This window comes from Oncorhynchus mykiss, chromosome 21 (genome assembly GCF_013265735.2).
Source record: "Oncorhynchus mykiss isolate Arlee chromosome 21, USDA_OmykA_1.1, whole genome shotgun sequence".
Classification (NCBI taxonomy): domain Eukaryota; kingdom Metazoa; phylum Chordata; class Actinopteri; order Salmoniformes; family Salmonidae; genus Oncorhynchus; species Oncorhynchus mykiss.
Genome location: NC_048585.1, coordinates 16,784,136 through 16,799,434, shown reverse-complemented (window position 1 = coordinate 16,799,434; position 15,299 = coordinate 16,784,136). Strand labels below are relative to the sequence as shown.

The 15,299-nt window shown below is 41.7% G+C and overlaps 1 protein-coding gene across 4 annotated transcripts in view; it reads right to left on the bottom strand.

Annotated features, from left to right (window-relative positions):
• LOC110501007 (tetraspanin-11) overlaps positions 1–15,299 on the bottom strand; it is a 63,533-nt gene that overhangs the window by 26,495 nt on the left and 21,739 nt on the right. Inside the window, exons 1-3 of one of the 4 annotated variants that reach the window (XM_036957119.1) lie at positions 12,055–12,180; positions 9,193–9,294; positions 3,650–3,841 (exon numbers count right to left, since the gene is read on the bottom strand). In XM_036957119.1, coding sequence (XP_036813014.1) covers positions 3,650–3,841; positions 9,193–9,279 — 279 coding nt within the window. In that variant the 5' untranslated portion in view covers positions 9,280–9,294; positions 12,055–12,180. Of the gene's footprint in view, positions 1–3,649; positions 3,842–9,192; positions 9,295–11,524; positions 12,020–12,054; positions 12,181–15,299 lie in introns of those variants that run through there. The other 3 variants (XM_036957120.1, XM_036957121.1, XM_036957118.1) reach the window with 3 other exon arrangements.

Sequence of the window (15,299 nt, the reverse complement as noted above, 5' to 3'; positions counted from 1 at the left end):
CACACAAACACAAAGCAACAATGGACTAACAAGACGGGTAGTTGAGCTTTTTAGAGAGCTATACACACACGCACATTCATGCACATTCACACACACACTCCCACACGTACACACACACACACACCAAGGCTAATTAGGCACACCTGTTGTAGAGGCGGGACACAAAGCGTTTGGCGTGCAGCGTGGCGCTCAAGGCCATCACCGGGAGACAGATGCTCATTCCCAGCCTGGCACTGATGTGACGCGTGGAGGTGAGGAAAAACAAAGCTATGCCAAAACCATTGTTTGTCACACACACACACACACACACACACACACACACACACACACACACACACACACACACAAACACACACACACAGATGCAGGGGAGCCTTCATTTAGGAGACCATAGTCTATAACAGAGTTAAAGCAGCCATTTCCTCTTTACCTTGCAGGCTACTGTCGTGTCTTTGGCATCATTAAATTGAAGACTGTTATTTTATCAAATCAATTCTCTGCAATTATTATTACGTGATTAAACTAATCATGTAAATGTAATTAACTAGGAAGTCAGGGCACCAAGGAAAATCATCAGATTACAAAGTTATAATTTTTCTAATATAACTTTTCCGATATTTTAATATCTGATCAATTAGTCTTCTAATTAATTAATTATTCTTTACCTCACGTTAGCCTCATTCCAAACGCCGTAAATTGTTGGCTATCTGCATGAACCCAGTCTTCACTATGAGTCATCCATACACCAATTGTCTTAATCATTTATTTACTAACTAAATAATCACAGAAATGCATAACAAACAAACAAAAGTAGATATGGTTACAAGGAAATGATCGAGGATGTGCCCTAGTGGGCTAAACCGATATGACGGTTTGGTAGACAAAGGGACTGAGAAGGCCGGGAAAGACAAAACACACTACACAGTTGATAATTATAATAATTGAAATGCTAATCCTTTGCACATGAACGCTCACTCATTCGGGAATAATTGCAATCAGTATATATATTTACGCTCAGTGTGTCGTCATGATCTCTGTTGGAATCGTCCGTCTTTCTGTTGGAAAGTTCATCTGAACTTCTCTTTGCGTCCCTGGAGTCTTCGTAGTTAGAATGGATACTTCAGAGTTCCATTCAGAATTGTTCTTATAGAATAGATGTTTCAGCGGTTGTCGGTCTTCGCATTCAATGGTACATAATTCCTAGCTGCAGACTAGTAATTAGTATTGAAGAGTTGCTCTTATTCTGTCGGTACTGATAGTCTCAGAGTTTAACCACGTGGTAAAGTTAAGAATTCAGCAACCATTACAACCTTAGCATGTCCTGAGGTTTTTCTGGTCTCTACTCAAACCTTAGCTCCCTCAACTGACCGAGGTAGGCATGGTCTAAAGAGGATTTCTCCAGGTGGGGGTTGTATTCAGAACTGTGGAAAAGCTGTCCCATGACGCCAGATCGATGTCTGTGCTCATGGGGGCGGGCCAATGACTTAGTGAAACTTTAAACAGAAATACAATTCTCTCACATTAAAGGTTTAAAATCACATAACACCACTTCACAAATAGTTTAATCTTTACTCATTCATTTTATACAATAATTAGATGCAAGCCTCAGAACAGAGGCTCCTGTATAAACAGAGTTATGGTAATGTGGCTGTATTGTCTTTCCTGAGGTCACAATCATAAAACAAAATGGACCGGTCGTAGCTGGATTCTCCACCGATCGTTTCCACATTCTCCAAAACATGGATATTGTTCAGTTCTCAAGTTCTGTGATGTAGAAGAAGTTCCTTTGTTCTACTGTGAAACTCTCTCTCTCTATACTGCCTGGCCATGAGGAGAGTCTCCTCTAGGAATGTACGACCTGAGATAACAGAACCTGGGTGTAAGTGTGAGAGAGGGGGAAGGCACTCGCTATACCCAAAGAGGGCCACGTCATGACACTACACACACACGTGCACCCGCATAGCCACACGCACAAGCACACACACATCATCAACAAACACAGTGTGTGTGTGTGGTAATGCCAGAATATTGGTTATGGCAGATGGAGGAAGGTGGGAGGTGTATTATTACACACCACACTAAAGCTAATTCCTAACAGCCATTGTTGATTGGCAATAACATTGAATTATATTGTATTCTACACAAACACACACACAGACACACAAACACATCTCTCTTTCATACAACCCCACAACCATAGTGATCTGATGAACACCAACTCTTCACTCAAGCCTCTCCTTTAAACACACACTCACACTAACCCCACAACCAAAACACACCCTCCACCAGTGTTGGTAAAAGTACTCAATTCTCATACTTGAGTAAAAGTAATGATAGCTTAATAGAAAATGACTCAAGTAAAAGTGAAAGTCACCCAGTAAAATGCTACTTGAGTAAAAGTCTAAAGTATTTAGTTTTAAACATGCTTAAGTATCAAAAGTAAAAGTATAAATAATTTAAAATTCCTTATATTAAGCAAACCAGGCAACAAACCAGGCAGCAAACCAGGCAGCAAACCGGGCGGCACCATTTTCTCGTTTTTTTTAATTTACGAATAGCCAGGGACACACTCCAGCACTCAGACACAATTTACAAATGAAGCATTTGTGTTTAGTGAGTCCCCCAGATTAGAGGCAGTAGGATGACCAGGGATGATCTCTTGATACGCGTGTGAATTGGACTGTTTTCCTGTCCTGCTAAGCATTTAAAAGTATTTTTAGATGTCAGGGAAAATGTAAGGAGTAAAAAGTACATTATTTTATTTTGGAATGTAGTGGAGTAAAAGTAAAAGTTGTCAAATATAAATAGTACAGTACAGATACCCAAAAAAACAACTTAAGTAGTACTTTAAAGTATTTTTCCTTAAGTACTTTATACCACTGCCCTCCACCACCCACAGCCCCCTCTCCCTCCTCCATCAGTTTCATGTATGACTACTAATGCCTGACTATAACCAATCCTGCTGCAGTAGCAGAGTTAGTGGCTCACCTCCGGCCTGTTCCTCTCCTGCCTGGACTGTCTCTTTAAAACAATGAGGACAGTATTGTCAGCTCATTTGTCAGCTCCCAGCGTACACACACACACACACACACACACACACACACACACATGCTCGCGAGCACATGCACAAGAGAAAGACACAAGTGGAGTTGTGAGAGCAGGGGTGCAGGGAAGGAGCGTCAGGTACAGGGACGTTTCAAAGGAAACTGGTATCTGGGGTAAAGGAAAGTATACAATGTAGCCAAAAGTGATGAGTGCAACCAAGGTGAGTTTGAATTGGAACAAGCTAAACGGATGTTCTAAATGAACATTCCCTTAAGGAGAACAGAGTGCAGATAGCTCCATTCTCCTTGTTTCATTGTGCGCTCTCATTTCACCTACAGTATATAACCAGCCCCTTTCTTATGCAAACACCAACACTGCCATTAAAGAGATATCACACGCAAACTACAGCATTAGTTAGTATCTTACCCTGAAAGTTATCTATGAGCCATACACTACTTTCAATATAATGCATCTAACTAATGTTGTAATATGTGAAAACTATCCCTTCAATCAACATAAACATTTCGAAGACCCAGGGGCCTTCCAGACATCCAGAAAGCCTGGGGCCTAGAGTAGTCACCCTGCCCAAGGAGGGCTCCCTCACCGTGGACAGGCAGCTCCTCTGCTCCCTGATGACGGCGCAGCAGCCCAGGAAGCCCGTGACCATGACCAGGGCCCCGGCCAGGATGAGGATGTAGGCGGACACGGCGAAGGTGCTGGAGGCCAGCAGGCTCAGGTAATCACTCTTGTCTATCAGGGTCCAGATGCCCACGCCCATCACCGCCGCTCCACCAACCTGAGGAGAGAGACAGGTTGAGGTCATGTGTTCCCATATGTTTGTTTTGGCTTTACATGTTTCATGCCAATCTAATTGAATTAAATTGAATTGAGGAAGAGAGAGAGAGAGAGAGTAGGAACAGTGACAGGAGGGGTGTGAGGGGGGAGAGTGTTGGCTGTCAACAAGTGAGTCAGAGAGGAAAAGGGGAGACAAACAAAGACCAAGAGAGGGAGAAAGAGAGATAGAAAAACAAAGAGGGAGAAAGAGAGATAGAAAAACAAAGAGGGAGAAAGAGAGACAGAAAAACAAAGAGGGAGAAAGAGAGACAGAAAAACAAAGAGGGAGAAAGAGAGACAGAAAAACAAAGAGGGAGAAAGAGACAGAAAAACAAAGAGGGAGAAAGAGAGACAGAAAAATAAAGAGGGAGAAAGAGAGACAGAAAAACAAAGAGGGAGAAAGAGAGACAGAAAAACAAAGAGGGAGAAAGAGAGACAGAAAAACAAAGAGGGAGAAAGAGAGACAGAAAAACAAAGAGGGAGAAAGAGAGACAGAAAAACAAAGAGGGAGAAAGAGAGACAGAAAAACAAAGAGGGAGAAAGAGAGACAGAAAAACAAAGAGGGAGAAAGAGAGACAGAAAAACAAAGAGGGAGAAAGAGAGACAGAAAAACAAAGAGGGAGAAAGAGAGACAGAAAAACAAAGAGGGAGAAAGAGAGACAGAAAAACAAAGAGGGAGAAAGAGAGACAGAAAAACAAAGAGAGGGAGAAAGAGAGACAGAAAAATAAAGAGGGAGAAAGAGAGACAGAAAACAAAGAGGGAGAAAGAGAGACAGAAAAACAAAGAGGGAGAAAGAGAGACAGAAAAACAAAGAGAGGGAGAAAGAGAGACAGAAAAATAAAGAGGGAGAAAGAGAGACAGAAAACAAAGAGGGAGAAAGAGACAGAAAAACAAAGAGGGAGAAAGAGAGACAGAAAAACAAAGAGAGGGAGAAAGAGACAGAAAAACAAAGAGGGAGAAAGAGAGACAGAAAAACAAAGAGGGAGAAAGAGAGACAGAAAAACAAAGAGGGAGAAAGAGAGACAGAAAAACAAAGAGAGGGAGAAAGAGAGACAGAAAAACAAAGAGGGAGAAAGAGACAGAAAAACAAAGAGGGAGAAAGAGAGACAGAAAAACAAAGAGGGAGAAAGAGAGACAGAAAAACAAAGAGGGAGAAAGAGAGACAGAAAAACAAAGAGGGAGAAAGAGAGACAGAAAAACAAAGAGGGAGAAAGAGACAGAAAAACAAAGAGGGAGAAAGAGAGACAGAAAACAAAGAGGGAGAAAGAGAGAGAGAAAAACAAAGAGGGAGAAAGAGAGACAGAAAAACAAAGAGGGAGAAGGAGAGACAGAAAAACAAAGAGGGAGAAAGAGAGACAGAAAAACAAAGAGGGAGAAAGAGAGACAGAAAAACAAAGAGGGAGAAAGAGAGACAGAAAAACAAAGAGGGAGAAAGAGACAGAAAAACAAAGAGGGAGAAAGAGAGACAGAAAAACAAAGAGAGGGAGAAAGAGACAGAAAAACAAAGAGGGAGAAAGAGACAGAAAAACAAAGAGGGAGAAAAGAGAGACAGAAAAACAAAGAGGGAGAAAGAGAGACAGAAAAACAAAGAGGGAGAAAGAGAGACAGAAAAACAAAGAGGGAGAAAGAGACAGAAAAACAAAGAGGGAGAAAGAGAGACAGAAAAACAAAGAGGGAGAAAGAGAGACAGAAAAACAAAGAGGGAGAAAGAGAGACAGAAAAACAAAGAGGGAGAAAGAGACAGAAAAACAAAGAGGGAGAAAGAGAGACAGAAAAACAAAGAGGGAGAAAGAGACAGAAAAACAAAGAGAGGGAGAAAGAGAGACAGAAAAACAAAGAGAGGGAGAAAGAGAGACAGAAAAACAAAGAGGGAGAAAGAGAGACAGAAAAACAAAGAGGGAGAAAGAGAGACAGAAAAACAAAGAGGGAGAAAGAGAGACAGAAAAACAGAGGGAGAAAGAGACAGAAAAACAAAGAGGGAGAAAGAGAGACAGAAAAACAAAGAGGGAGAAAGAGAGACAGAAAAACAAAGAGGGAGAAAGAGAGACAGAAAAACAAAGAGGGAGAAAGAGAGACAGAAAAACAAAGAGGGAGAAAGAGACAGAAAAACAAAGAGGGAGAAAGAGAGACAGAAAAACAAAGAGGGAGAAAGAGAGACAGAAAAACAAAGAGGGAGAAAGAGAGACAGAAAAACAAAGAGGGAGAAAGAGAGACAGAAAAACAAAGAGGGAGAAAGAGAGACAGAAAAACAAAGAGGGAGAAAGAGAGACAGAAAAACAAAGAGGGAGAAAGAGAGACAGAAAAACAAAGAGGGAGAAAGAGAGACAGAAAAACAAAGAGGGAGAAAGAGAGACAGAAAAACAAAGAGGGAGAAAGAGAGACAGAAAAACAAAGAGGGAGAAAGAGACAGAAAAACAAAGAGGGAGAAAGAGAGACAGAAAAACAAAGAGGGAGAAAGAGAGACAGAAAAACAAAGAGGGAGAAAGAGAGACAGAAAAACAAAGAGGGAGAAAGAGAGACAGAAAAACAAAGAGAGGGAGAAAGAGAGACAGAAAAACAAAGAGAGGGAGAAAGAGACAGAAAAACAAAGAGGGAGAAAGAGAGACAGAAAAACAAAGAGGGAGAAAGAGAGACAGAAAAACAAAGAGGGAGAAAGAGAGACAGAAAAACAAAGAGAGGGAGAAAGAGAGACAGAAAAACAAAGAGGGAGAAAGAGAGACAGAAAAACAAAGAGGGAGAAAGAGAGACAGAAAAACAAAGAGGGAGAAAGAGAGACAGAAAAACAAAGAGAGGGAGAAAGAGAGACAGAAAAACAAAGAGGGAGAAAGAGAGATAGAAAAACAAAGAGGGAGAAAGAGAGACAGAAAAACAAAGAGGGAGAAAGAGAGACAGAAAAACAAAGAGGGAGAAAGAGAGACAGAAAAACAAAGAGGGAGAAAGAGAGACAGAAAAACAAAGAGGGAGAAAGAGAGACAGAAAAACAAAGAGGGAGAAAGAGAGACAGAAAAACAAAGAGGGAGAAAGAGAGACAGAAAAACAAAGAGGGAGAAAGAGAGACAGAAAAACAAAGAGGGAGAAAGAGAGACAGAAAAACAAAGAGGGAGAAAGAGAGACAGAAAAACAAAGAGGGAGAAAGAGAGACAGAAAAACAAAGAGGGAGAAAGAGAGACAGAAAAACAAAGAGGGAGAAAGAGAGACAGAAAAACAAAGAGGGAGAAAGAGAGACAGAAAAACAAAGAGGGAGAAAGAGAGACAGAAAAACAAAGAGGGAGAAAGAGAGACAGAAAAACAAAGAGAGGGAGAAAGAGAGACAGAAAAACAAAGAGGGAGAAAGAGAGACAGAAAAACAAAGAGGGAGAAAGAGAGAGAGAAAAAGGAAAAGAAAAAGAGAGAGAAAGGAAGAGAAAAAGAGAGAGAAAGGAATAGAAAAGGAGAGAGAAAGGAAGAAAAAAGAGAGAAAGGAAGAGAAAAGGAGAGAGAGAAAGGAAGAGAAAAAGAGAGAGAAAGGAATAGAAAGAGAGAGAAAGGAATAGAGAGAAAGGAAGAGAAAAAGAGAGAGAAATGAATAGAAAGAGAAAGGAAGAGAGAAAGAGAGAGAGAAAGGAAGCGAAAAAGAGAGAAAAAAGAGAGAGAGAGCCAAACAGAGCCAGAGTGGAGTGATTTGTTTCCATAAACAATGGTGGCCACATCAGAGGGGTGACGTGGCGATGCCATTAATCTGTTTTCCCATCTCTGTCATCTATGACACACCCGGACGTGCAGGAAATCCCAGGGAGAGTTGCTCCTATTCAGCCTTCCATCCCTTTCCTCCTCCTCTACATGCCAAGCCCTTACTCCCAAACAACAAGCACTGCTGCTACAGATGTAGGATCTTAATGTGACCCCCCTGTTGCAGAACTTCTCTGCAATGCAGGAAATGTCAAACATGAAGCGTATTTTAGGTTTAAAAAGGCTTCTGACGTTTGTCATTTCCACTGGAAAATGTATCAACCCCTATAAAAATGTCCATTAATTATAATTCGCATAATAACACATTTCCTGTTGCTGCAGGATTATTGGATTATTTTCCTTCTGTAGCAAACTGGCTCAAATTCAGATCTGACATCTGTAGTGCTAAAACAACATGCCATGGGAAAAGGTGATTGTTTAAAGGAATGGGCAACTCTGGAGTATTAGTAGGTAGTATCTTTGGGTGCAGAGTTACAATATAGAGAAACAGGGAGGCTGGGGCTGTGGCCGTTGGGGAAAGTGGGAGGCATTACTGTTACGCAATGTGGGGTTTGAAGGGAAGTCGTTAGGTTAGTGTGAAATGTAAAGCGAGAGACATAAAAGAGAACCTGTTTGAATCTGATCCCTTACTCTGTAGACAGAGAACAACTGTTTTCAGGCCCAGCAGAACATAGCTTTAATAGTTAACTGTGTTATTAAACATTCAACGTACACCAGCTGCCAGGGACCAGGTTTGATCCACAGCCCATCGGTTCAACACCGACAGGCCATAAATATTAGAGTACACTGGGCCAAGTCCATTTCTTTGCGCTCCTAAATGTAATCTCCCACTCCATTTCTCTGTCATGTTTTTTCTCTCCCTCTGTGTCTCTTTTTCCTCACTCTGTAACTCTCTCCCTCTCGTTCCTCACCGTAACTCTTTCCCTCTCGTTCCTCACCGTAACTCTCTCCCTCTCGTTCCTCACCGTAACTCTCCCCCTCTCGTTCCTCACCGTAACTCTTTCCCTCTCGTTCCTCACCGTAACTCTCTCCCTCTCGTTCCTCACCGTAACTCTTTCCCTCTCGTTCCTCACCGTAACTCTCTCTCTGATTCTCTCGCTCTCTCGGCTAAGAAAGAGCAACACAAGAAGTCACACAAGAAGTCTAACTTTGATGTAAAAACCTGTCAAATATCATTCTTCCCTGTGCATGCCTTCGTGAACGTTAACCCAATTCACTCTCTCCCCGAGTCCCCTCTTAAATAAATCAACTATGAACCTGTCACTGGAAGAAAACTATTGTTTCTGTGTACTAGAGGTTTAATACAGCCTGATCCCAGATCTGTTTTGTGCTGTCAAGCCAACTCACTTAGTCTTTCCCAACACAAAAATATCTTACCAGGCCAGTTTTTCAGGCCATCTTACCAGGCTAGATTGCTACTCACCCAGAAGAGAAAGTTGAAGACAAACAGGAGGGCTTGCTAATTTGCTATAGCCTGATCCCAGATCTGTTTGTCATGTATAGCAAACTCCTATGACCAACTCCCATGGTTGTTGGCTACTGCAGCACAAACAGATGCAGGGTAGCTTGCTAGTGCTACTCACCCAGAAGAGGACATTAAAGACGAAGAGGAGGTACTTGAGGCAGACGGTCATCCAGTCACCCTGGTCGTCTTTGTACATGGCCGTCATCTCCCCTCCACAGCTCTGGACAGACAGGGCACAAAACTTCAACTGGCAGTTCTGAATCTGAAGTACTTGACTGTTATCATTACAGTCAGCAGGGTTGAAAACAGGGTAGAAACCCCCAAGCAGCAGTTCTCACAGACTTTCTGTTCTCACAAGATTCTCCAAAGTTTGAAGAATATTCTAAGAACAGGGTACAAAAAAATCAGGCCAGGAGTTCTGAGCACTTGACAGTTCACATAGCATTTCAAGTGGCTGAAAAACGGTCTAACAACATAGAAAATGCAAACCGGTTATTCTAATGCAAATTAAGACATAAAATGTGGGGACATTTTAAGGACAATAACACATCACACAAGGTATGACATGAGCAGAAACAATAACCCAAATCACAGTCAGTCAAACTGTTGTTGGTTACTTCCTCCCTTCTGCACAATAACTAGCAACTGTAGCCTTGTAGCACACCAGACAAGGGACATTGACTATCCTCACACTCTGCGAACACCCTGTGAAGAGGCGTTGGGTGTTATAACAAAAGCCAAAACAAAGGTATTTGTGGAGACATGCACACGCACATGCACACGCACACACACAATCAAATTAAATAGAGGGAGAAAGATGCTGCTGTAACGGATGTGAAACGGCTAGCTAGTTAGCGGTGTTCGCGCTAAATAGCGTTTCAATCGGTAATGTCACTTGCTCTGAGACCTTGAAGTAGTAGTTCCCCTTGCTCTGCAAGGGCCGCGGCCTTCGTGGGTGACTGGGTGACTCGTGGGTGACTGTTGTTGATGTGTACCTGGTTCGCGCCCGGGTATGTTATACTGTTACACTGCCAAGCCTCTGAAGGCCTTTGATCCACACATCGCCATGACAATATCACTGGACAGCATCACTGAACAGCGTAATCTAATATGACATGGCTATCCACTTCTTCATTTCTCAGACCTGTCAATCATGAGCTACTAACAAGAGTCAACTATTCCTGTCTGTCTTTATAGACTAGTTATGCCATTTTCATTGCATAGAATGGTTCTAGTCACTGTGGCACACACTGTGCCATGTGGATAGTACTTCTAGATGCTGCTGACCACACATATCCAATAACAGCAACAGGTAAATAAATTATTCACAGAAGTGGACTTGACTAGAAATACATAAATCATTCATTAAGCACACACTTGCAGCACTTTAAATAAAAGGTGAGCACTTAAGCCTGCCACATTGATCTGCCAATCAACAGACAGCAACGAATGCCACTGCAAGCCTTTGGAGACTTCTCTCAGTTCTATCTCAAGCTAATAACTGTGTGTGTGTGTGTGTGTGTGTGTGTGTGTGTGTGTGTGTGTGTGTGTGTGTGTGTGTGTGTGTGTGTGTGTGTGTGTGTGTCCATCCTCCCATGAGAAAATATGGCAACCTGCTAATTATAGATTAGCCACATTGATGCCTAGGAGGAGTTTAGCTCATGCCATTACAGCCCAACTATACACATTGCAGTAACACATCTGCAAAAATGGCTTTGTCTATCAGCTGGACTAGAACTAAACCCTAAACTGCATCAAAACGGTTTTGTTTTCTTGGTATCTGTATCTTTAATTGTGCTGGTATGTGTTTATAGGCTACTGTTACAACACCTAAAGCTCCCTTCTATTCTATTTTACACTGTTCGTTTTATATATTCTATTATTTTCTGTATTCATTCTATTCTACTCTTGGGGAAAATACAGTGATTATAATCTATTAGATTTTGATATTCTACTGTTTGTATTATATACTCATGCTCTACTCAGCTCTTGTCCTATTCTATTCTATTCTATTCTAGGGGAGTTCTTTGTGAAGTTGCTGGCTCAAACGTTATTCAGCACAATGGGTGTACTGTGTGTACTGCTCCTTCAAACCAGTGGCTTTGGGCTATAGGGAGTTCCAGTACACAGGGAATGGATTGAACTGTCTGAACATGCATTATCAAAGCGCACAAGCTGTGAAATGTGACTTACAGGCTACCGGTATGTCGTTCACTGGTTGAAAACAAACGAGCTGAAAGTTTTGTCCTCGGACTAATAAATCCGTTACTGTGTAACTTTGATGGGACAGACAAGAAACAAAAACAGAACATTCTAGAATATGCTTTGGACAGAATGTTTCACAAGTAGGCTACCTATGCAACCAGCCAGGCCAGCCGGCCAGCGACATGTAGCCTGTAATATTATATCCACGATAACATGGTACATGCAATCACATTTAGGCTACCCACCCTGTGTGAACATATGTGATGGATGTATGTTTACGGGCACTTGTACGACCAGAAGGCAGGCAGGGTCCGCGAAATCGATTTTCCCCAGCATAAAAAAATCCATGAAGAGATGAGTGCTTGATAAACTTCATTTCAGAGAAGGGATCCCCACCGTCAATATGAAAATCTAAATTGCCATAGATCATCACGTTTGTCTATCTACGTAGCGTCCATTTCGCTCGCTGATCAGTGGAATAGGCTGGACGTTGGTTTGCAGACTCACTTTTAACGTTCTGACTGTCTACAAAACCGAATAAGGAAACCGGTGCCTATCCACTAGACAATATTTTCAAAACATAAAAAATATGATTTCATTATTAATTTCCCATAACGTCTTGCTACATTTGGAGGCCATGGACACTGAGCAGGTTTCCCTATCAAAACACCGCACACTGGATGCACTTGCATTGAGCTGCGTGTAGCAGACAGAGTTCACGAAATTGCTTATATTTTTAGGATGCATCTCAATTTAGGAAAGTAGCCTTAATTACCTCACTCACCAAATGCACGGCTTGCTTCTGATGGAAAACGGACAAATAGCCGTCTCGTTATTGTAGCATAGGCTATGTGATTCAATCAAGCATGTTGCTTCCCTAGCGTCCAGTCCGTGGAGAAGAATGAGGGGTCATTATGGGGTGAAAAGGAAATGAATGAAACTACCCGCCCCCATTGGATTGGATACTATTGAAGCCGCAGTGCAACTGTTACAGTGCATTGGCCTATAGGCATATACAATGTAACAAGCGGTTATTACGTTGTTTTTCTGTGTTTATTCACACAAGTGCAAGTCTAGTACGTTTGTTACATATTGTCTTGTTTTGAGTCTCGTTTGGTGATAATATCAATCCAATGAATCAAGTGCACCCTGTAGATGAGGTTTATGGGGTTTAAAAAATACACATTCTGGGAAAATATTGTTATTTACCCAAGCAAAGTGTGGACTGATGCAAATCATTTCATTTGACACCTCATGCGGTTAGTGCATATTTTAGAGACTGATCGGTGGTAATTTGAGGTTTAAAAAACACTTCACGTCATCCATTCTGATCAAGTGGTCAACAAGGAGGCGCGGGCGGTTCTATCAACAACAGCTCCCTCTTCATTATGCAAACTTGATGAAGTTGCCGGCTCTCCGAACCCCACAGGCTAAGGTTAATTTGGTATTTCAACAGAGAGCAGAACATCAATGATTTGACTGGCGTGGTCAATTATTTTAAGAATGCTGAAAGTGAAAATGAGTTTGGGTCACACAATGAATACAAAGATGACGTCGAAAAACAAATCGGAGGTAACAGCAGTATGATTGGAAATAATGGTGTTTTTCTGCAGGGGGAGTTCAGGTCGAAGCAAACCTCCACAAGCACAAATGAACATTCCTAGGCCTCAGCATGGCTGTGGGTTCTACATGACAATTACAGGGCACATGGAAATATGTTGTGGTTTTGGAGAAAGTGCCACATAAGATTATAATTCAGGTGTGTATGTGAGGGAAATAGTTTGGGTGAGAGGCCTCCAGTTGAATAGCTAGGGCAATTGGGAAATAATTGCCCAAATGTCATTGTGTCAGATTTGTAAACCTTTAATCTTTCCCAAATATGAATTGATTGAAAAACAATAGAGAGGGCCTATCATAATTGTTTATGGCTACAAGCCTATTGATCCTAGACTGGTTCCAGATCTGTCTGTGATGTCTTGTAAACAAGGTCATTGTCACGCTGGGGTTGGAATGACAGCACAAACAGATCTGGATTCTGGAACCAGGTTATATTTATCCTGTTGCTCAGCTCTATGTTTATTTTTTTCAATGTTGTGTTCTCCCCAGTTTTTCCACATACGTTGTCTTCAGATCGCTTCCTTTCTAACAAACAGGATGACTATTGTGTATTCCCCTCTAACCTCATCTCAGTAACCCAATAATCCCCACAGCCCATTAGGAACTGATGAAGTGCCACCAAGAAAGGATGTGTGGATGTTACCTGCTACAGCAACATCAGTCTCCCCAAACTACATTACAGAAGGGGATGCTATGATCCATCATGGCTTCTGTGTTTCATTGAGCTAATGGGCAGAAATCACAAACACAGCAGCTGTTTATGAGAGGGAGATCATCACAGCTCTGAATTTGAAGCCAATTTTAATCACACTCTGGAGATTGAAAATAAACTCTGAGGCAACTCAAATGAGAGAGAAATAAACAGCGTAAGTATACTTCCTTCTCTCAGAACTCAACTTATTTATATTCCTCGCCAGCACCTGTCTGTCCCTTCCCATTCCACCGTCATTAGTTTATCGCCCATCGTTTGTAGCCCGCTAAGCTCTTTAATGCCTTGTATCACAGGAGGGGCTAAGCTTGGGCCACGGTCGAGCAGACAAAGTCAAAGACAGGACTGGCAGAGGAGACAACAAACACATCTATCTGTCTGTGTGTAAAGGGGGTGGGGGGGCTGTGTGTGTATATATAGAGTGTGTCTTTATGTGTATGTGTGTGTGTGTGTCTCAGTTAGCTTCACTGTAATGACAGTGGCGTCTGTGTGATCATTGCTAACAGTGCGTCCCTCTCACTGTGACCAAAGGACATAAAATGCACTTTAGGAGCCTTCACACTGTTTTTCGCCTTCTTGGTATTCGTTATGTGACCAGTGGCAACCCACCTCCACAAATGTCTTGTTAACAAACTATAGTTTTGGCAAGTCTGTTAGGACATCTACTTTGAGCATGACACAAGTAATTTTTCCAACAATTGTTTACAGACAGATTATTTCACTTATAACTCAGTGTATCACAATTCCAGTGGGTAAGAAGTTTACATACAGTCAACTAAGTGTGCCTTTAAACAGCTTGGAAAATTCCAGAAAATTATGTCATGGCTTTAGAAGCTTCTGATAGGCTAATTAACATAATTTCAGTCAATTGGAGGGGTACATGTGGATGTATTTTAAGGCCTACCTTCAAACTCAGTGCCTCTTTGCTTGACATCATCAGAAAATCAAAAGAAATCAGCCAAGACCTCAGAAAAATATTGTGAGACCTCCACAATTCTAGTTCATCCTTGGGAGTACATTTTACTAGGATTGAATGTCAGGAATTGTGAAAAACTGAGTTTAAATGTATTTGGCTAAGGTGTTTGTAAACTTCCGACTTCAACTGTATATGTACTACCTCAGTCCTAGCTCGCACATGAATGTCTTCATTGAAATTATGGATTGCCTCTTATCAGCTCGTCGTTCCCTTATAGTTTGTACATCTCAATTGTCAGTAGAAACACCATTTGTTTAAGCAAGTCAGCCATGTCAGCTATGTTTTTTAAAAGGCAGTAAATGAGGCTGAATGAACTGTTTCGCTGCCAGACAAGGCTCCGCTGCTAGCCAGGGTAGTGGTGGTAAGGATTCACTCCATGGTGCTGAAGGAAAGCTCTGCTGTTGGGACAGCTTTATGTAGACCCTAACAGTTTGTCACACTTTTAGTCACCATTATAGTGCAATTAATGTATTGTTTAGTGTTGTGTAGTGACTTTGCTGGCATGTATCTAAAAAAAAAAAATTGAGTTTGCCCCACCAAGATTTACATGCTAAAATCGCCACTGTGACCCAATCTCCTTTTCACTTCCATCATTATTTAATTGACAACGCCAGTCAAATCAATGATGTTCTGCTCTCTTTTTAAATATCAAATGAACCTTTGTCTGTAGGGGTCGGAGAGACCGCCACTTCATCAGCGGGCAGACTACTTTTCATAA